Source organism: Tyto alba, unplaced genomic scaffold (assembly GCF_018691265.1).
Source record: "Tyto alba isolate M040663 unplaced genomic scaffold, T.alba_DEE_v4.0 Super-Scaffold_28, whole genome shotgun sequence".
NCBI lineage: Eukaryota > Metazoa > Chordata > Aves > Strigiformes > Tytonidae > Tyto > Tyto alba.
This window is the reverse complement of record NW_024881302.1, coordinates 15,861,650-15,885,522: the sequence shown is the minus strand read 5'-3', so window position 1 is coordinate 15,885,522 and position 23,873 is coordinate 15,861,650. Positions and strand designations below refer to the sequence as shown.

The window sequence follows — 23,873 nt, the reverse complement described above, 5'->3', positions numbered from 1 at the left end:
GCTTTTCTTTATACATATTCAAACGTACATACAAGAAAATTCAAGGACGCATCAAATCTTTGATCTTGATACAGCTTTAATTCTTAAGAGCCTATATAAGACTGTGCTTTACATTATGCATTAAGGTACTTGTAATTAGGAACTTGTGGTAATGACCCATTCTCAGACAAAGTAGCGCTGTTTCTTGTTTTCCATTAACTGCATTGAGAGTTTATTTGCTGAGAATTGAGTTTAATTTGATTAGCAGGAATTGTGAGACATTTGCAACACAAGGTATATTAGCATAGTACTTTGTTTCTAATGAGAGCCAAAAAGCATTTAGGGGAAGAGCTAATTATTGGAGATTTTCCTTCTCTTAATAAGGAAGGTCTAGCTAAATTTTAGTACTCTGCTCTCAAAATCCCTTAAGCTTTAAGTACTGGCTAAAAGAAAAAAAAGGATTGCAAAAGTTCAGTAATGTTTTTTGAAAGTCACCACTGAGTAAAATCCACCAATTTAGCAAAGAAAGAATTCATTTAATCTGAAAATCTGTCAGCACCAGCAGGTTTTTTTTTCCATATTTTTTGAGCTTATTAAGATGATAGAAGTATATGTTTACTACAGGGGACAGATATTCACTGTGTTCAGCAAGGACACCCTCCCCCCACCGCCCCAGCCTCTTTCTTTCCCCCCAATATTGGCTGATGAGTTTGGTAACAAAGAAGTGCTGTATACTGACCTGACTGGAAGCTCCTGTAACACCCAGCACAAACTCCTGTGAAGACACTACTGATTCCGTTAACTTGCCATGAAGGGCGTTCATTGACTTTAACTACCTAGCAATTTTTTTGTTGGGTCTGTTGGGTAGCCTTCTGTCGAAGTGCCTGTGGTGGCCGCGACACGGGGGCAGAGTGCCTGGCTACACCCACGTGCCTCAACAGCTCGGCCTGGTCAGAGAACGCAGTGAAGATGCTGTTGCCTCTGACCAGTCAGTTCCTCTCAGTACATCTGTGAGCTCCTTGGAGATAGTCACTGGATAGCTAAGAATCTAGCTGGAAGTCTGGTTGGAACATTTTCAGTCAAATACAGTAGTCAAAAGACCAGGTCCCAGGTCAGTAAAAGATATCTTAATACTGAAGTTTATTTAAACAACCTTTATAAAGTTTAAGTCAGATCAAATTTATTGATAAAACAAAATCAAATTTCTAGGATCCATAAGGAAGGTACTGGTAATTTGTTCATGGAGAAAAGTGTTTTATTCTTAGTATCCTCCTTCTCAAAAACAGGTACTCATCTCTTCTGGAAATAATTTTCAGTATTCTGCCTTAATTCTTCTGCTTCTTTTGTCATTTGTATAAGCTGGCAATCAGGAGATACGTTCCTTAAATAGGATTGCTTATCATCCTGGAAGTGTTCCAAGGTAAAGTAGCCACTTTATTAAATACACAATGGCTTTTCTTCTTCATGTTCTCTCTGCTAGCTCCAAACCAAACATTCCTGATCAGTTGTAAGTCTCTGTTTTTATTCCTTTATCTTTAACCTAATTCATTTTAGGTTTAGTGATTGTGTTAGCAAATAAACACATATTTGTCAGACAGGAATGCAACTGAAATGACAGCTAATTTCATCCTAAAGCTATGGATATTTTTACACGTACTATGAGACCCCTAGAAAATTTTGGAATAGATGATAGTAGTTTAACTGCTCTCAGCTGCTGTGCAGTGCTGGAAATCCAGACCACAACTGATATACTTTATTCAAAATCCTGGTTTGTTTCTGCTCAGAACAAATTCATGTTCTGAGAGCTGGTGTTCAGTTTCTAAGTTCAGTACTTAAATTTTGGTTGAATCCTATTATTAATATATTTTTATTAGTGATTAATTACTTGTGCTTACTGAGTTTTTGTAATAATAACATGCTCTAGGTTTCTTTATTTGGAATTTTGGTGTTGTAGTAACATCACATTATTAATTCTCTTTGTATTACCACTAACACCTTATTTATTTTTTTCTTTATTTAGCACCAGTTACTTTGGTACAACCTGTTGCCAGATTTTTCTGTCTTTTGCTTAATTCTCCTGGTTTGACTGTTGAGAAACTGCAATCACAGTTAGCCAAATATGGAAAATACCTTTCTCCCCATATTCTAACATTAGAATTTGCATGAAGTTTTGAAAAAGTTTGATCAGAGTTCATTTGCATTTGCTTTGTGTTTGCTTTTCACAAATATTCTAACAGATGAGTTTGCTGGTATTCAGTGAGTGTGCTGGCAGCAGGTTTTCAACAATTATTTCAGAATATTTGCAGAAAGAGAATTTTAATTTTGATTATCAATATAGGTCTAATAATAACACTTATTTTATGGTGAGGCAGTCATGTAATTGATTTGTACATTTAGCTGAGACTGCTCACAAACAAACTTCAACTCAACTGAAGAATTAATGACAAACCATGTTTGGAAATTTGTTTCAGTAACTAACTCAATTAGGAAGGTTGCAGTGTTTCTCTACATCTTGCTGCTGCTTTTCCCTGCAATGTCCTTTGAACAGAACATGCATTAAGAATTATTTAATCATCTTCATGACATAAATTAAACACATTAACCCAACTGCTGAAATTACAACACTCTTTTGCCTTGATTACAATTTGCAATAATGTATTTGCACACAGTATGTCCATAGGCTATAGTCCATATAGGTGAGCATCTTGTTGTTTAGCAAAATGTAAACAAAACAGGATGCTAAACATACTAGGAGAATTTGGACTTTATGAATCCTTCTCTTTTTCTCCACAGTGTATTTTATATTTACCAGCTGCTCACCTAGACTTTACTCATGAATGGGAGAGAAAGGAAATGGAAGTCTGTCCTGGGTTTGGCTAGAATAGAGCTAATTTTTCCTTCTTAGTAGCTAGAACAGTGCCGTGTTCTGGATTCAGTGTGGTATTTGGCATGAGAAGAATTTTGATAATACACTGATGTTTTCAGTTGTTGCTAAGAGATCAAGGGCTCTCTAACTCCCCGTGTCCTGCCCATGCACAAGAATCAGGGAGGGAGCACAGACAGAGCACGGGACCCAAACTGGCCAGTGAAATATTCCATATAATGTAATGTCATGCTCAGTGTATAGAGGAGGGGCAGCCAGGAAGCTGGGGCTCACTCTCTTCTGGGATTGCAGTTTTAGGATTTTCCCTCCTCTGGGATCACTAGCTGGGAATAGGCTGGGCATCGGTGGGCAGGTGGTGAGCAATCGCATTGTGCATCACTTGTTTGTATATTCCATTATTATAATAATAATAATTATTATAATGTTATTTAAATTATTAAACCTGTTTTTATCTCAACTTATGAATCTCTTTACCTTTACCCCTCCAATTCTCTCCCCATCCCCCGAGGCAGGGAAGGGTGAGCGAGCGGCTGCGTGGTGCTTGGCTGCTGGCTGGGTTTGGACCATGGCAAAGTCACAATCAATATTTGCCAGGTTGGAGTGCTTTGTGCAGTGCACAGCTGCAGTCTTTTGAAGGTCCCCATCTCTCTTCTCTGCACTTTCTGGCCTACTGAGGGGATTTCCTGCTGCAGCCTCTTTAGGCATGGCCACATGTTCCCTTCGGGCACTGGGGAGCTACGGGAACATCCCGTGGAGTAAGAGATCAGCACATAACCCCGGCACGGGAGCAGAATTCACGTCACTCCTCTCTAGCTATTCCTGCAGTTCCCTTTGTAGCTCCATGTAGTGTTATCTCAATGATAACAAACTACAGTCCTTCTCAGTTAGCAACTGAGAAAAATAGGTAGACCCCAACGGCATGTGGATTACAAGGGCAATTTGTTTTGCTGGAGTTATGTCAGCTGGGCTTTTCTCTCCCGCATCTGTGGTACGTTGGAAACCAAAGTGCAGGCATAGCGTGTGTTTGTTTCTGTGCCTACTTGCCTCATGACTGCTGAACAACTCTTGGTGTGTTCATCACTGTAGTTTTCTCTTTGTTATTATCTGTTATACCCAGTTTGTGTGGTTTTGTTGAAATTTGATATCTGCAGTGCCTTTGGTTTGGTTTTCCAGTATTCCAGTTGTTGATGCTGCCACCGTTCACACTGAAATCAATGTAAGTTTTTTTTTTTCCCCAAGTGTTTACAGACTGCTCCAAATGTAGCCCAGCAGGATTCTGGTCTTAACTGAAATTAAATGTCATACATAGGATTTGTTTATCTCTTCACATACTTCTATCACAGATGTTTGTCCTTTGGCTTCTTCCTTTTTCTAATTAATTTTTGATTATAGTGTGAAACACCTTCTGTTTAACCAATTTTCCCCCAAATCAAATAGTTCTTTTCTTTCCCTTTCACCTACAGTGATTCCCCAAAATGGAATGTTATTTACTTCTGGTTGAAAGTGACCTTTATATTCAGCTGTTTCAGATAACAGAGTTGTTGCAAACATATATATTTTGATTCTTTTTATTCTTCTTGAATCACAAATCTGCACGTGCTGTACTAAGTGTTGTTCACCATTACTTGTAAAGACTGACACACATTGTATGATGAGGATGATGAAGCTGATTTTCCATACTGATGCCCCAAAATTTCTCTTTGGGGTCATCCCTAAATTATAGGTAGATAATTGAAAAATCAGAATACCAACAAAGGCAACAAAACCAACACAAGTTACAGGCAACTGGAAACTCTTAAAGCATATAATTTCCTTATTTTCTAGCCAGTTTGTGGAGAGAAAATGCACAAAAAGAAATTAATTTCCCAGAGTGACGTCTCTGACAAGCATGAAAGAAGACTGAAATTGGACTGCTGAAGCCATTACCAACTTCAGCTGTCTGTCTGGCCAATAGATACTACTACCACTTAAGATAAAGGCAGTGCTGAACTACAGTTTTCAGACTGTGTGCAGTGGTTAACTTAAATGCTCTGGACTGCTAACTCTGGAAAGTACAAGGCCAGGAGACTGTGTCAGGAGACTGTCTATCAGGAGAGCAGAGCAGAGGCTGCAGACATGCTTCAGAGGACATGCAGACAATAGTAAACTGCAGAATACACGAGAGGGGCAAACGGATAGATGCTGGTTTTTAAAAGACCAGTGTAAAATGGGTTTGTATAATCCCTCTTTCTGTTTTCATGTTTTCTGCTGCAGCACTTGCACTTTCATACTGAGTTCTGGGCAGCCTCTCCTCGCAAAGTCAGGAGAGATTAATGGAGAGAAACAGAAAGCATGTAGGAGATAACACAACCACCTCTGCAAAGGAATTGTAATAGCTTTGTGACAACTCATTGATATGCAAGTGCAACTGTTGAAACTGGTGTAAACTCCACAGATGAAAAGAAGATGCTTTGACAGCATTAAGAGGAAAGCTAATACAAGGCTGATGGCAGAAAAAAGCACTTTCTTTGATTTTTCAGTTCTGCAAGTTTTTCAAGGAAGTGTATAACTTTACTCCTTAGTCTAGATACTTTGCTGAATTGTTATAGCTGATTTCCCTCATCATGTAAGCATAGTTATACCAGTGCAGAATAACTTAGTGCTGCTGTGAGTTGACTGTGGTTTCACGACTGATTCTAATGGTGTCCCGTGAAGGTTAAAAAATTTCTGTCTCCGGCTCACCCAAAAGCTGGGTCTTCTCTTGCTCTTCAGTTACACTATGATGATCTTCTGCCTGATTATTCTCTAAACTAATTACGTGACATAGGCTAGATTTAAGAGGGGAAAAGAAATAACACACATATAGTGGAGGTAGTTGAGTCCTTTGGGGGTGAGGCAGGGTGGGACTTGGAACATTCTACAGTTCTGCTTTAGATGATGTTAAAAAAGTTAGGAGTTTTTTTCAAGACAAATTTTTATGTAATTGATGGATTTGTTCAGGTAATTAAAGCCTATGCCCACAATATTTAAGTCACAATTACAAGGAAGACTTCTGATAATCAGTCTTAAGATTGTTTCTTTTTATGTCACCTCATTCTTCCAAATTAACGCCTTTATTTCCATGAGCTTTTGGAACCGTGTTTGTTAGCATCATTTGGACAGACATAATTATCTTGGTAATGATTAAAGTTTTCTGGTTTTCTCATTTCTGTATGATGAGTAACATGTTAAGTGTGAGTACAGGGGAATAATACAGAGAAGACACAGCTACCTCCCTTTCTGACAACTGGATAATAGTCATCAATGATCCCCTCCTTGAAAGAAGAAATGGAATATGCCTCTTCACAAGTAAGAATACCAGAAAAATCAATAATACATGTTTTCTGCTAGTCAGACTCCCCTAGTATTCTTTATAGTGGAGAAATCAAGGAAAATGTTTTTATTATTTTGAATTCTCTTTGTACAGAAAAACAACTGTAGAGAAAAACGTGAAGTGTTTCTCTGACAACAGGTTTTCTGTAGCATACACAGCAGTAAAAAATAATCTAATTGTGTAATACTTTCTAGGAAATAATGTCTTTCAAATCTTCCTCCAGGTAGGGAGGGATGTGATTTTTTTTTTTTTTTTAAATAAAAGGCTGGAATTTGTATCATGCTCTAAATGCAGACAGAATTTGCATTGAATCAGTTTCTTGTAGAAATTATTTATCCTACATTTTTCAATGGAAAAGTGTCCATCACCAGAAGGCAGAGAACGCCTCGCTGCTTGTACTGTAAGTTGCTGAGGGTGTGGGAGTGGGGGTATGAGGGTGATCATTATTTTTTTCTCATGTTTTTAATGTAAACTAAAGCCTAATTTTTGTTTTAAAATTCTCTTGGGTGTTCCACTGGACTTGTTTTATTTGTGATTCGTTACGGTGGTCTCTCGCACATCAGCAGCACTGAGGTTTCCTAATGGCAGTATGGGGAGGTCTGGAGTCTCAGACTCAGAGGAGAGAAGCTGAATTTCAGGGGTAGAATATACAGATCTTCATTAAAACACAGTGCAGAAGGCTACTAACTTTGCTGGCTAGGTTTAATCAGGCATTCCAAACTGAACTTAGAAGTGGAATATGCACTTTTTTCTTTTGATTATTAACTTATTGGAGAAGAGAAATGGACTATGTGGTTTCTTCACCTTTGCTTCAAGGTATTCGCATCTCTGTTATTTGCAAATAGAGAATACAGATGTCAAAAACTAAGACTCAAGATAATAGTTGATTGCCTTGTTTAACCTTTGTAGCTCTACTGGATCTCCTGCTAGTTGCTGGCTTGCTTTGATTTTCTCGTATCTGTCAGGGTCCGTAACAGTTCTTCTGAAGATCTAACGCTATTGTATGAAAATCTATTATAATAATTTGTCTCCTGACTGTTGCTATAATTACTCTAAATTGTGTTCCACAACAGTCAGAGGGACATTAGGTTTGCAGAAAGGAATACTGTGTACTAATTTCTATTGCTCACACAAAAACCTTGCTTTTTCCTTTGCTTCTGATTAAGTGGAATTGTATTTAACCTTCCAAAGTTTAGAGGTTGTCACAGAATGGAGAACTTCTTTCTCTGGCCCTGATGGTGTTATTCTGAAAGTACTTTTCCATTCACTGTACAATATATCAAAGAACAAAACCAATGACATTGAAGAAAAGACTGGGATTCAGACTTTGTGTATGCAGAATTACCAGTTCAGATACGTGAGATTCATTTATGACAAGTTAACGTGAAAATTTAAAAAGGCTGTGGGGCTGTCTCGCTGACAAGAAATAGTTTTAAATTATTTCATTTACTGTTAAGATGGAGAACATACTAAAGGTGTTATTGAATCACAGGTTAATTAGTATTGTTACTTGTCTGATAACAATTTTGCTCGAGATTGGGATTTTGATACAAATCTGAGAAGGCTTAGATTTGCTATTCCACCCACTGTACCAGCATTTTGTGCAACACAAGTATCTTCTTCCTGATATAGTTTTTTAGGGGAAATAATGTAAGCATTGAAACTGCTGAAATGTCGAAAAAGTCACTTTACCAGCATACCTTCTGTGGCAAAAGTTGCCGAATTCTACAAAATGCAATTACTCCAAATGGTCACTTTAGAATAATGATATACTGAAAATGTAGTTTTAAATATATTTTTAAGACTCATTTAGAAATAGTAACTATAGGGAAGACCTTGATTAATCCAGATTTTTCTAAATCAGACTTTGAAAAAGCATTGGAAATATTTGAATCATCAACATTCAATAAATGACTTTTCTTTAGAATGTGTCCAAATGATCTAATTAATTTAATTAAAGACTATGTTAATAATTACACTTGGAAATTTGATTGATTACAGAAAACAATCTCAGTAGGTTTGAGTACACTCAGGTTAATTGAAGAGCTAAGCTTAGGAAGGAAAGATTTGCAGGAGGCTGTATGAAGGCACTTTTTTCCTTTCTGGTGAGAAGAATCCGCCACTTTTTTATGTGTTTTATAGCACAAGTTCGAAACTTGACAGCAGTAACCTTCGAACTGTATCTACATGAATCATACATAATGACTTCAATGAAAGACGATCTCATGTGAGATTCTTTTGGTCCTATTTCAAAGATTTATTCAAACTACATGAGGTTTTCTAAGCATGAAGAATGAAAACTTTTTTTTTTGCTACCAGGACCTGGTTCAATAAAGCCCAGAGGCTTAAGCAGTCATTGTCAGCCTGTGAGTGGACTTGTGCACATAAATGAAATCTTAAAATTATCTTTATAAGAGGTTTATTCTTACACACTTCCCTGAAGAATGACTTCAGAGAGGTAATTAAAGAGAAATATTTTTAATGATTTAGTGAAGTCTCCTGCTCAAAACTGGCAGGAGATTCATGCCTGGGGTTTCTTTTTATGTCAATAGGGTATCCCCAATATGTTACAGGATAAATATGGTGGAAGAATATATTTAGAAGTTGTATGATCATGATTTTGTTCATAATTCTTCATAATTAAGTTATTTATCTCTCCATTAATTAGGAGACATTTGCAGTTTCCCAAGAAGCTCTGCAAGATGTTAAGGTGGCTAACAGTCTTTGTCACATCTCACAAAACATATCATCAGCGTGATGTATCTAAACTAACATTTCTTAAAACAGCATTACTAGGGGTAAACAAAGTTCAAGGATTCTTCAAATCACTCTTTTTCTGTTCATGTGTAAGAGAAATTTAGGGCAACGCTTATTGTCATGAATAAGAAATATTCTTAGAATCTAAGCTGCCAGAATCTCCAAAGCGCACGCTGTAAACATTTCACTTCTACAGTGACAGCTAAGTGAAGATGCCTTGCTCATTATCCATAAAGAATATGTGGCACAGATGAGCTCAGAATGTAAATTTGTAAGGAAATGGAAAACATATAATTCATTTTTCATGCAGAAATGTGTTATTTTTTTCATGCTGAAAGATTCATAGAAAATTAATTAGTGAAAATCTAGAAAATATGTTGTGTTGGTAATACTGTAAAAATACTTCTCAGCACCAAAGGAAATAAGAGAGGCTAGAATCATTGAGGTTAAGTGGAAAATGGGAGGAAGAAATAGGTCCTCACTAATAGCTGTTCATTATAGGATTTTTAAATAAATGACAGAAATTATGAGAAATAAAAAAAAGGATATGTAGTTTACAGAGATGTGGTATGAAATGCATTAACTATCTGTTAAGCTTCACTAGAGCTTCTGAAAATTTGTTGGTTTTTTTAAAGAGGAAAAAATAGTTGCATTCAGTGCATCTTTGCAAGCTTTGTCATAGTTAAATATCTGTGTGCACTTACCAAAACTACAGTCATTTCAATGACAGATTTAATTTTCTTGAAAGATGAGGGATTTACTGCAGTGCAGAGAGAAGCCCATTTGTTTACTAGTAGGTGAGTTCAGGCAGCCATAATTTAAGTTTCCCAAAACAATAAGAGACTGGTTGGTATTTCTGGAGTTGAATCCATTATTTACATTGCTAGGCTGTGAGGATATTTGCAGCAATGTCACACTAACCTCCATGAATTCTTGATTGAGAAATAAAAAATTAACAATATGGACTGATGGGAACACTCGTATATAGAGACAAGTCATTTTAAAACAAGCACGCTGTAAGGAGGCTGTCACTAACACAAATACATGCACACAAAAATCTGAAAGTAGCATTCAGTTCTGTAGGATTTCCACAGAGGATTAATTCCATGCAGCCCCCTGCCCTTCATGCCTACCCACAGCACTAAGACTTGACAGAAGCTTACCATTTTCTTGGATTTCTAGATTTGTTAGGTTGTCTAAATTTCCTCAGCCATGGAAATGATATTCAGATTAATATTTGAGCTACAATTTACTCCTACCAGGTATTGTCAGTTTGCCTTGCAGAGAAAGACCAGCCAGGCAGCCCTGGCAGCCGCTCGACCCTTTCCGTGAGGGGTCCATGTACCTGTGCCTGACTGTGGGGTACAGGGGTGCCTGAGTAAATCAGCAGGCATGGGCACCCACAGCACTGCAGGGACAACAAACTGCCTAGAATCGATGAATTCAAATCACAGGTGACAGCCTCATTTTATTAGACTGTGGAATAATGACGATGATTATTCAGAAGAACAAAAGTAGAAAATAGAACTCTTGCATAGTTTGTTTCTTAGTAACAGCTAAAATAGAAATTGCCTGTGATGACACAACTCGTACTGAAAATTACCACCATTTTATAAACTATTTCATTTAATCTGGTGACCTCAGCCTTGTTTACTTTGTTATGGGTTTTGTCTTAATTTTTTATTTACTCCTGAAACATCATCTGGCAATTTGACCATCATTTAAACCAGTCACTTCCCTTATAATTAAATCAGAGGGAAAAACTGAGCAGTTTGCATACACACGTTATGTACAATGTAGGTTTCCAAGAGCCAAGCACACCATGCTTCCCACACCAGTGTGTACTTGTGTGGTCCTGGGCCCAGTTTGGCCGTAGTTTGGTGCATTCATTGTTGATTCAGTGATGTTTCTGTTTTCTTTTTATCTTAAAATAGAAACTTACTGCTAAAATCTCCTTTAAGTGAAACTGAGTTTACATTTGTTTCATATTGATGTCACTTTTCTCTACAGAATCTTTTTTTTTTTTTTTTTTTTTTTTTCTGGGTTATTATCTTGTACTAATGGAGCCCTGTAATGTTCCCTTGGTCTAAACAGATGTAAGGGCCTGGTTCATGGTTCACAAGCAGGAGAACTTCCATGTGCTTTGAAAGGGTCATACTTGGACTGAGATCAGTGTACAGGGCAAGCAGAGTTGGCTTAAACGAGTGAGTGAAGAGTCTTCATTTGTCTGCTAGAATTTTGTTTTTATAGCAATATAAGTACCTTGTGAAAAACAGAAATAGAAACTGAGATGCAAGGAGGTCATCTTTGGTATGGGTACTGCTGCAGAAACCTCACTTTTTTTTTTTTCTTTTGTCAAAATGAAAAAATGATTGTCAGAAGATGCTATTCCATGATCCTTAATATTCTCTGGATAAAATACAACTAGAGGCAGCTGAACACTGCTTTTCCAATATGCAAGGGCTTTTCAGCAAGGCGTGACTTTAACTAGAACCACTGTAAAGTAACTGAGGTTCTGATCAAGGATGTTTAAGAGATACATTGTAATTGAAAAGCTTTCACATTGACTTCTCAATTTTTTTAATCCTTCACTATACAGAAATCCTGGAGCAGCAAGCTTAAAGAAAAGCTGATTTTTTTTTTTTGTTTTTTTTTTTTTTTTGGTACACAGGGAAGATTCCAAAAGTCAAAGCCATTTCTGCAGGACCCTTGAGGAATACCACTTGTTACTGGATTGAATTACATTGTTTAGATTTAAATTTTGAAATATACGGAACATTACATATCCTGCTTTTTAACTATATATTTAGAGTCAGAGGGTCATCTCATGAGGAGCAGAATAGGTGTAGCTTATTGACAGTTTCTGCTTCTTAATGAAGGCTTTCAGTAGTGTCCATATTTAAAGTATTTTACATAATTCATTGCACTGTTTTCTTGCTGCCCTGGGAAATTATAAGCATCTTTTGCTGTGATCTTTCACTCCAAGGATTAACTCTTTTAATATTCATAAATTTTAAGATTTCTTATAACTGTTGTGTCAGTGAGCTCTGGATAATGGTCAGAAGTGACAGAGGAGGCTGCAAAGTTAGCTCAGATACCACCACTGATAATGTAACTGAGCTGAGGGAGCATTTATAGATGAAATTATAAATCTGTTGACTGTCATAGTTCACAGAAAAGAAAGCTTCCCAGTATTAAACATACAGCTACGAGACAGGTATAAACCTACTAATGACAAGAAATCCAGAGTAAAGGATTTTAAATAGCTTTACATATAGGTTTGAGACACTGAGTGATATAGCTCTTTTACTTTGTAAGCCTATCAGTATTGAATAAACAGAAGCTGTAGCTTAGAAACAGATGACAATTTCTCTTAGGAAGTGCTTATGGCAAGATCCTTTTACAGCCCAGTCACAGTTTAAATGGACTTTCAAGCTGTGCTGATGTTAAGTTCCCTGTTTGCGGCCAGAATGATAGAAGAATTGCTATCCATTTCCCAGCTACAGTGACTGTCCTTTTGTCAGAAGTTAGATGTTTAAAAATATGACTTAAAATTCTGAATTTTCTGACACATGGCACTTCTCTGTAGCTAGGTCTTAGGGCACTGAGGCCTCTTACATAATTCATTTTCTAGTAATATCCTCCAAATAGAATGACATTAGTTGAAATTTATGCTTCAAGTAGTTAGAACAACCAATACTGACCAAAAATCTTAAAATTCCCTGTGAAGTAAAGGTCTGTGTATTACTTTATCCTGGTGAAGTACTTCACTGATTTCATCGTACTGCTCTATCCCCAGCCCTTTTTTTAAAAGCACTTGCAAACATCTTGTTGCCATGAGATTATTAAGAAGAAAGTGTTTATTTCAGTTTATTACTCATATCTTTGCCTTAGGCCATGCACATTTTTACCACAGAAGTCTATAATGTCAGTTGTAAAATCCAGTTGCCCTCCAGAGACAGCCAGAATCAGGCACACTAGGTGAATTGTTCTCTGCATAAATGTCTCCTGTTCTCTTCCCCAGAACAGCCTGAGGAGAGAAGTCATCTTTTGTAGCATATCCCAAAGATCACCAAGATCAGGCTTTGGTGGACTAATTGGAAATGCTGCCTTGCTAAGAATATCCTGACAACAACTCACTATTTAAACAGAAATGGGAAGCTTAGATCAAGGACCTCAACAGTCTGGGACTGCCACAGTATGACATAAGGTGTAGAGAGGAGGAAAGAAATTTGGTTTAAAGAAGACCCAAACAAGAGGGATTTATGAGTCAAAACATCTTATATTTTACCTTTGTATGTCAACCTACACAAGTCCTCCTCCCTTCCAGTTAGCAAGCTACTGCCTTCTCTACTAACTGTAGTCTTTGAAAGTATTTATGTCTTACTCCGATGCAGAGTTTACCACAGTAACTCATACCAGTTTAACAGAGTTATGGATAATCATAACCAGCTCTGCATCCACCCAGCAAAAAGATGGAAAAATACTTGATTATTTCTACCTCAGTGTAACAGAGCAACATGAAATGGATATATACTCAAGCTGTGAATGTCAGGAATAAATAGGCAGCTTACAAATGGCATTGAAAATGGTCTGTACTGCTGAGAGGAAAAAAGATTTGGTTTCTTATTGTTCTGCTAGCTTTGGGTTGATTTTAAAAAAACGAGTGGCATGTTTTGATGAGGATGATACAGAGTAATGGCTTTTGAAAATACAGTATCTCTTTTCTTTAAATGTTTGCATTTTGGGCAGAATGTATTAGACTGGGCTTTTTTTTCTGGCTGGTTTTGCCATACAGTGACAACCAGGAGTAGCTGTAGCTTGGTGCAGCACAGGAAGGTGGCACTAATATGTTAACATCTGTTCACTACAGCAGAGGTACAACGACCTTGGTGTATCATCATTAATTTCCCCAAAACAAACCATCCAGAACTATTGCTAGTAGAAACAATTTGAAGAACATCAGCATATAGTCAAACTTATTTAGTCTTTGACATTGATAGAAGGGTTGTTGCTTTTCTGACGGAAACTCATCATGACCACAAAGGCAGAGCCCTTGCTTCACCTAAGTGCTGGAGAAACGTTCAGCCCACTGGGGACACTTTGACTCGCCCCTGTAAAAGGTGGAAATCTTTAGAAAACCTTGGCTAACTTCACAGGCTTCCTTTTTAATCAGAATACATGTGCGCATTGACAAAGAACTTTGTCTTCATTTCTGTGCCTCACAGCCTTGAAGCACAACTGTATAAATTATGTAGGAGGCAACACGTCCCCTTGGAATATGGGCGTTTATGTGTGTACTAGGCCAGTTCTTCAACTAGTGAAAATGGGCTGCAGTGCAGCCATGCTGATTTCTGTCACTTGAGGGTCTGGCCCCAGCACTTTGTGCTGCTTCCTGCTATCTTCCCTCAAAATGACAATCGTCTTTCAGGCAACCCAGGTGAAGCTGATCACTCCTAAGGATGTGGCAGCTGTTCTCAATGAGGAAACTGTATTCAGAAACCAATTTTCTTTGCAGGGGACCTCTCCCGGGAAACTTCTAGGCGGGGCCCCCCAGGCGGTTTGAACTGACGGTGGGGAGCCAGGAGCCAGCAGCCCGCCCGCCGCGGGCCGCTCACCCCTCACGGCACCGGCCGGGGCTCCCCGCGCCTTCCCGCCTTTTACACCGCCCGCTCGCTCCCGCCCGCCCAACTCTCGCGAGACCCGCCGCCCCCTCGCTCTCCTCCCGCGCGGCGATGCCGGGCGCTGCTCCCCCCTGCGGCTCCTTCACGCAACTTGTGCTCGTCAAACAGGGGCGGCGCGTCTTATGCGAGGAGCCCCCCCGAAACAAAGGACAACGGGGCGGCCCCTTGAGCGCTGGCGTTTCTGTGGTCGCGTTGCTGGCTTCCCAGACCTCGCCCCGGAGGCAGCGGAGGTGAGGGCACAGGGAGGCCACCGAAATTCATTACACTCCTGAAAGTTTCCAGAGGCGCGGACTGCCTTGGAGCTCCGAGCCACAGTTCATTGCTAGTGGAGTTATTGGGTTGAGTTCATCGTAATGTTTGACCTCCTGTTTAGGAGCCTGATGGTGTGTGAAAGCCTCGCTGCCAAAGAGGAGTGATGGTGATGCAATTTTAGGGGCTAATGATTCTGCTGACCCAATGTCCTCATGCAGCTGCTTTCTATTACTGTCGCTTAACTAGGACAGGGTAGGCTCAAGGGACTGACTTTTATGTAATGAGCTAGCTGTGCAATTATGGCAGCTACTGCAGACACTGGAGCTAAATCTATCTCATTTTTGCTTCATCATCTATTTTTATATTATTCTAGCATAATGTGGACATTCCAAAAAAATCTGAGTTTATTGCTCCTAGGTGAAATGAATAGTGCTGATAGTGCTGCTGGGCTGTTGTGAGGCAGGAATGGTTAAGGGAATTGTTTCATAGCTAGATTTTCGTGCTGTCATTGTGCCTCAGTACTCTGTAGCCTTAGAAAGTTATTGACACATGAAAAAAACAAAATGATCACACATCTTTGTATTTACGTTCTAGTTAATTTCCTTCTTGCTAAGTTAAGAAAGTAAGCGGGAGGCATTAATGTATTTTTTTAACAGAATCTGTGGAGAAGCTGTAGTGGCTCAACAGTTTACTTGAAACTGCTTTGTTTACATGGAATTTCCAGTATAGTTTATTGCAGTTACGCTCTGGATTTTTCATGAGCTTCTACTACCTAAGAAGTACGAAATCCTAGTTTGGTTAATTTACAGAAATTGCAAAGATTATCATAGGTTATAATGCGGCAGTATATGTGGGTATTTTGCTAAACATATGGATAAAGTATGCTGAGGTTTACTTTTAAAAGGACAACTAACAAAGTCCATATATTTTTACTACATACAAAAAATTGGCACTTTTAATGGTCAACTTATGCACTGACATTTTATTTCATTATAACAGCAATAGGATTTATTCCCAATACTAAAGAGGAACCATTTGGCAAGTTCTGTCCAGTGCAGGTTTCTTTGTAAAAGTGAATTCAAATTTCAAAGAGAAAACCACATTGTTTTGAAACTGCTTTGTAACAGACACAAAAATGTACAGCATATTTCATGAAGAGCATTGTATGTATTAGTTAAAACAAATGTTTGGGGACTTGTTTTCCATTTGTTTACGTATTTGGCAGAGTTTACTCACATTACCCTACAGAAATGAAAAACAAACAAAGACATTTACAATAGAGACTTCATACATGAAGTGAATTATCCATAACTGCTCCCCATTTTGCATACTGATTTATATAGCAAATTTAGTTGAAAGATCTTAAACAGTTAGCCAATATTAACTGAGCAACAGAAATACTATTATAAAATAATTAAGGGCAGTTATATTTTTCACCAGCTGCTAGAATCATTGCCTGTATACTTACTGAGTTCCCATAAATTTGGAGTAATCTAATGCTCTTGTCCATAGCAGTAAGTAAACTGAGCAAAATTTAATTAAAGATACATATCTATGAAATATGAGTCTTGATTCCACCTGTTCTTCATTCAGCATATTCCACCCATGTATGTCTTTAATATATTGGATTTTTTTAATGGACAGTCATGTGTGACTGCAGTAGATGGAATATTATGTTTAGTGTTTTGGAAGACCCTGAGAGCTGGGCCTGCAGTATGTTTAAATAACTTCTCAACTGTGCTTTCAGGAGCAAGTGCTGAAGAACAGCATTTTACCCACACAGCTGCGGTGCGGCTGCAGACTTTGCTAGTTTTAAGTCACGTGAGTTCTCTGCCCAGTTTGTGTACCCACGAAACCACTTATTCCAGCAGAAGAATTATTTGGGGATCAGGAGAGAGCATGGAGCCATTGGAAAAATGGCCAAGGGCAGGAGAAGAGTGGGATAGCTACTTGCCACAGCGGAGCTACTTTACAGTGTTATAAAACGTTCGTGGGACTGTGGCCTGAAAGAAAAGACAGCCATGAATTGACTGGCTTCAGTGCTGAGCAGTTCCCTTCAGCAGCAATCCCCACTCTGGGTAACACCTGAGGGCACTAATGAACCTTAATTGCTCAGAGCAGCCTTACCTGCCCACTGCCCATCAGCCCCAGCTGAGTTTGTGAGGTGTAGGCACTTCTGTGCACGTGTGTGTGTGCACATATGTATCATTAGCTGGCTTAATCTACAGATGACTTTTTAAAATGAAACTTAATCTTTTAAAAATATAGTTGTTTATTTTCATTACCCAGGCGATAGTCCATCTGAGACTACCAAAATTTTTCTAGAGAGCCTCAATTTAGCAAGCTTGCTTATTATTGTGAAGAGAGGAATTGCTATAAATAGACCTCTTAAAGCCTGTGCAGCCAGTTTAAAAAAAATATCCAATATTTTAATTAATTAAAAATAAAATAGCACTTTAGAGCTTTATCTGAGCATTAATCAGTACAATATTAAAAAATGAAAAAACAATCTATACAAGTTCACATTTTTGGATCAAGTTCCCCCTTCTTGATACTCAGCCACTTTTGGGATCATTAAGGATTAGATTTGTGACTGGATGTGCAGGGTTTCTTGGTAGTCTAAGGAACGTGGATATAAAAGTGATTTTTACTTTGCTTTCCAGCATTGCTGTTAGAAAGCAAAGAGGTGGTGAATGAAAACTAGTGAATCATAACTGAGCAAGAAGGTGATATCTCTTGCATGCATATTTTTGTATGCTTATGATGGAGACACTTAAATGTGTTGAAATAAAAACTTCAATTTTTAGCTCTATTTATCATTATTATTTAAATTTGGCTAGATACGTTAGAATTTCACATTTCATAGGCATAGGGCTTTAGGAAGTAAAGTATTAGAATAGGGTTTGGCTATTTTTGTTTAATTTTGTCAACACAAAGGTATCGAACATTACATTGTGGTATTACTGAAGGGGTAAGCTTGTTGGTTGGTTTGTTTTTTTAATTTTTCTTTTTTTCCTCTTCCACTGCTGTTGTTTATCACAGTGAGCCAGGGATATTGCAGGTAATTGTTCACATAATGGAGTGCAGAGGTAGTGAAGAATACTCAGCATAAGGCTGGTTTCTTTGCGCACCTGTCACAAAATAGCTCCAACAGCTCAAATTCTGTTCAGTGGCACGGACTGTGAATCACTATCAGAAATATGTTCTGAATCCTGAGGACCCAGACTAGTGACTGCTCCAGGCAAACGAAAACGGGGAAAAACCAATGGGTAATCAATCTTAGATCTGTCCTAACTCACAGGTGAATTCAGGAATTAATACAAGGTTGCAGCACAGTGATTATCAAATTGTAATTTTTAAAACTGCCTAAGCTTAGTGAGACAAACCTTTAAAAGTAATATTTCATGTTTGTTTAGATAAATGCCAAGCCATTCAAAAAGCCTTGTCAAATTTCTGACCTTGATTTCCTTATCAGTGTAAATCTTAATTAATTATCTTCTAGGTGTGTTTACTGTGATAGTTTCAGGACTATTTAAGCAGTGGAGATATTGGTTGACAGTGACACAGTCTCTTTCCAAATTGTGTTAGTCATGTATTTTATGCCTAAGAAATGAGAGTCTGTCTCTAGAAGATATGTAACTTGACTCACTGTCTCCTACTTTCCTAACTCTCGTGGCAGAGTTGGAATGAAGGATGACCTGCACGTTCAGCCATATGTTCCCCTCTTTGCTACACAAAAGTTCAATCATACTGTATGACATGAACGATACTCATGTTTGTCTTTTATCAACCCTGCAAAAACACGAGAGGTGGCTTATATACATCAAAAGCTCTATTTAATAAAATTACTTTCTAGAATGTCTGCCTGTTGAAGGAAACAGCTCTCAGGTCACTTCATTAACGTCAGTGGTAGAAGAAGGAAGAAAACCAGTTCCATCTTGTCCTTGACAGTTCCAGTCTTGTTAATATTTATCTTTTAGATTTATATATTTTCTTCATTCTCAAAATCCTCTTTGCCTATAACTCCAAAAGAATTTCTAAAACCCAGAGTACAGGAGATGGTTTTCTTAAGCTTATTGTAAATGTTTATTTGCAGCTTTTTTGTTTTTTCTTGCTTGGAAATAGATGATGTTCACAGTTAAGCACAGAAAAGATGCTTACTGAGCTGAAGGAACTTTGGTTGCAGCTCTTTCCGTGAGTGTTCTTGTAACATAGCACATATGCATACCTTCAGAGGCTGAAACAACATGAGCTAAACATGAGCAGACAGTGAATGACTTCATGCCTTTTCTTTCCTGGGCTAGGACTGAAATAACCCTTCTTTCATTCCATAGGAACCTAGGAAGGTGGAAAGATATTAAAGGTCAAAACTGTGGGTTTTAAAATGTACAGGATTCAGGTCCATGTGAGAAGCTGAAAAAATAAAATACCTTCTCTAGAAAAATGAGTAGCAGAGAAAAAAGGGCTTCACATGTTGGTGAGATGAGACAGTTCAGTGAAATGGTTACTGACTTTCAGGCAAGTGAGACGTGAGAATCCCAGCTCATAGCATGTCCCTTTAAATTTTTTCCTGCTTCTTTATCATGGAGCTTTTGCACCGGGAATTTCATATATATTTAATACAAAAATGACGTTAAACGAGCTTTTCAGTTTTGTGTTACAGGGACTTTCTTCATTCAAGAAGGCTTCTCTTATTTCTTTGTGAAAAGGTGCTGACTTGAGATACATGACAAATGGCAGCTATTTGGATACTGGTTTAGAATGGCAAATAATGTCCTTGCAATTAATTCTGGAGAGTAGGAGCTATGTAGGAACTCAAGGTATTTCTAAATGCTAAAAACAGTAAACATAGCTTAAAAGACTGTTTGCTGTGTTTGTAGTGTTATCACCGTAGCTATATTTTTGTCCCTATTGATGGGATTCCTTATGTAGAATGGGGAGTTCTGATTTGAGCACAACTTACACTGGTAGCAAAAAAGCCATTTTCAAGAATGTTTTTGTCAGTCATGTCTAGCTTCTAGCACACGAAGAGTAAATTGCAACTTCCATGAGAAAGTGACATGGAACCATGGGGTTTTTGATCACAGAGGGATTATTGTGAGAAAGACAGGAATCCCTCACCCAGGCTGTGATTTCTTTTGATGAAACTGCTGTGTTCTTAACTGGTACGTGAAATGTCAGGGGACAGCAAGAGACAGTAAAAGGACATCGTACTTCATACAAATCATCAGTAAGAACAGTCGGCTGTTGCAGGTAGGATGATCTACAGAGGAAGCCACCAGACTCATAAAGATCAACCGGTTGTGACGTTCATATTGTCTACACTCCAGTTCTCGCTCTCTGCTCCTTCCCTTGGTTTGCTCCCGCTACCCCCCTTCTGTAACAATTAGCTCATTATCGAGACATAATTATAGGGACTTCCTTACCCAGCATTGCCTAGGATGGGGATGAATAAATTGGTTTTGTGTCTCAGGTGACTTGGCTACATATCTCAGTGGGTGCTCTGCTGAAGGAGCTTGGTATCTGGCAATACCTTCTCAGAGGATTTAATTGAGAAATCACACTGTGACATACAGACATTTTTTGCAAAAGCCTACAGCAAAGAATGACGTCCAAACTGCTGTTCTTTGTCATATGCATTATACTACTCTTGTGTCTTCAGTCAGTAGCTTCTCAAACATGACAGAAGATACAGTTGCTGATCTAGAAATTGTAAGTTTCAGGAACTGGGTGAGTGGGCTAGGGGTGAGGAAGAAACCAGTCATAGAAATAGAATGGTAATTCACTGCATTAAGATACATAAACCTAAATAAAAATCTCTTTTAAAACTTTTAGATAATTGTCAGGTCTTCACAGAGTAATAACAGTCAGCTCATTAATTTCATGAGTGTTATTTGACCTATAAAATTAATGTGTTTTACTGTTTATTAATTAAACATTAGCTTGAGGAATTTCATTATTTTAAATAGAAACACTCCATCTCTATCTGCACTTATATAGTGATGAGTATACTGTTAAAGATCATAATCCCTCTTGTGTGAGGATCATTTTACAGAGTTTTCAGAAATATCTCAGGGTGTGTTCATACCCCTGTGTCCAGCCTGGGTACAGTCCAGTTTTTGCAGCTGTATAGTTAGGGTTGAAATATTTCACTCACATAACTCGGGTATGACTGCCTGGTGACCTGCCCTGCTGCACAGGTGTCAGCATGGCACTACGCTGCTCAAAATAGTCCTTTTCTTAGCAGTATCATTGTATTGAGTTATTTGTCATTTCATTTCATAATTTTTCATTAGTATGCTTGACATAAGAATGTGCTAATGAAATTTGATAAAAATGTAAAGCTGGGAGGAATTACTAATATAGAAAAGCCTGGTATGTTATCCAGGAAGAGATGGATGGTCTAGCAGATTGAAATAAAAGAAGTGAATTAATGTTAGTAATACCAAATAAAAGGTTGTGCTTCTAGGAACTAGCTGGAATGAAACTGCTGTACAGGGATTTATCAGACAATAACTCGGAGAAGAAAGATATGGATGTAATATGTCCAGTGGTCCAGTTGGCCACTGGATGACTATAAAGGAACAGGAAGATACAGCTGTATGAAAGAGAAATACAGTCTTTGGACATAAATGGTGAATTATTGAAATAGAAGGGTATTTAATTATATTGCAAGGCATTAGCGAGTCCTTGGTTGGAATAGTCACATTGTTCAGTTACATTCCCATTACTGCCGTAGTTGATAGAGAGAGACAGGCACCCTGAAAGATGGTTTAGAGCACGATTTATGAGAGCTTCAGGAAACTCCACTCCAAATTTCTGCTGTTGTACATTAAGCTAGGTTTTGTGTATACCCTCTACAATACATGCTTTTAGTCATTTGTCTCCAAGAAGGATGCAATTAAATCGTAGTAAGTAGAGTGTAATTCTACTGAGTTTATTAGTAGAAAGACCTCCTTGTAAGGGGACACTGAGAGAGTGACATGTTAAGCCTAATGGAATGCTAGCAGAGAATGGATGCGATGACTTTATGTAAGGCTCATGTTGGAAAGGGAAAATAACTGCTAACGCTAAAGAATCTTGTTGGAGAGGAATAAAAAAAAAGGTGATAGGTTGTTTGTAAATAAATGGAATTGAAATAAGGTAAATTTTGTGTGAGAGAAATTCTTGAGCAGCCTTCAAAAATCCTATTAGTGATAAAAGATACACATTTCAAATGGAGCTGAATCTGTTTTTGAATCAAGTTAAATTAAATAACTGTTTGAGATTGCAAGTACCTTGTTGTGATGTGATGGGAGTTAATTTCCATTGCTAAATTCCTTTGAAATACTTTTTTTGATGAATCCACAGCCGTCTTCCATTGAACAGCAGCTCTGCACACAAATTGTCTTTTTTGCTATAGAGGCTGAGCTCCTTTCAGTAAGCTCTGCACTCCTTCCCCTCCCCTCCAACCGTTGGTCATGCCCTCTCCTACTTCCAAAAGCTGGGGAGAGTTGGTGCTATCTTCGAGAAGTGGTTATTAACACCAATATAAAGAAAGATCTAGTCTCATGTAGTCAGAATTATAGCTAGGTGTCGGTCTAATTTGTGGTGAGATTACTAAAGTTTTTTCAACCTAGTAAAGTTGTGACAATACTGTGACATAACATTCTAGCACCACTGAAGTGGCTTGTTTTCAAAGCATAACCTGGTAATTGTTTTGATGTGTTAGAATAATTTATAGTTGCGTTACTTATAATTTCTGTTCAGAAACAAATTAAAAATCAGTAAAAACAGGAAAATATTTTTCAATTCTGTTTTGGTACGTTTCCTGAATTTTTACCCAATATTCTTGAATATTACTGTGCTCTTAATTTATACCTGGTTTTGCCTTCTAATGTGTGTGAGGTGAATAGTCTCCTCACATTATGAAAGACAGTTCTCTTCTGTTCTGTTCCCTCAAGCCATAACAACCAATTGATGTCAGTTATCTCAAAGCAAATTAATCCCACTCCTGTTTTGTCGAATCAATACTAATGCATTTTTTCCTGTAATTTTCAGGTTTTGACAACGGTGGCTGCCAGCAGAGCTGAGGTAGGAAATCCTGTTTTATACTGGTGGAATGTTAAATAGCTGTCTGTGGTTTTGATAGTGGTCCTAGCTTTCATACAATTTTGGGGTGAAAATTTAAGAGACTTCACTATGGCACTTATGCTGCTTCAAGTGTTTAATGATCCAATCTTTGGAATTCTTGCCTTGTTATAACAATGTTTAAGCTGATAAAGTCCTCCTAGGAAGGTGTTGTCATTATGTGGGTCTTTCTGAAGATTTCCATGGCATTGAAGCTATGTAGTTCAGAGCTTTGTTAGACATGTGCTGTAATTTCCCATCAGCAGAAGGTGGCTGTCTGACCTTTTCCCTGTGCCCTTCAATTTTTCTACTTTGTTTCACATCAAAGAAGGTTCTTGTGTCTGTTCCAAAGTGGGTTCTGGTGGTTAGCATGCATTCCTTCCATGGCCGTGTCTGGTTTGCATCGCTTGCCTGGTACGGTATGACATGAGCTGTCTGAACAGATTGGGACACGAGAGAGAAGTTTAGTTTTATGACGCAATGCTACTAACTGAACTCTTGCTAAATTCAGGAATGACATTAACTCTACTGTGTGTTACCTTTGCTGGGTGCTTGACACTGCTGTAGTTTAGATTGATCATTTTGGATTTGCGTTTATTTTGTCAGCTTTCCTATTCATGTGTGAGTACTTTACATGGTCTTAATAGGTCTAACACTATTCCTAGAAGTGAAAATATTATGATTATTGGAGTGTGTTTTGAGTAACTGATTGCTAAAGCAAAAATGGCAGTCCTTTGTGACCACTACCGTGTATTATACTGCATTTGTCACTTCTGAATATTGTTGAATAAGTCACTGCACTTTTAATAACTGACAGATATTTTTATTCAGTGCACAGTTACTGACTCATTTAAAT

The 23,873-nt window shown here is 38.0% G+C and overlaps 1 protein-coding gene across 13 annotated transcripts in view; it reads left to right on the top strand.

The window, feature by feature from the left end:
- Positions 1-23,873, top strand: part of RBFOX1 (RNA binding fox-1 homolog 1) — a 1,320,820-nt gene that overhangs the window by 282,479 nt on the left and 1,014,468 nt on the right. For all 13 annotated transcript variants that reach the window (XM_042798374.1, XM_042798373.1, XM_032983544.2 and 10 more), the window contains exon 3: positions 22,949-22,981. In XM_042798374.1, coding sequence (XP_042654308.1) covers positions 22,949-22,981 — 33 coding nt within the window. The remainder of the gene's footprint in view (positions 1-22,948; positions 22,982-23,873) is intronic.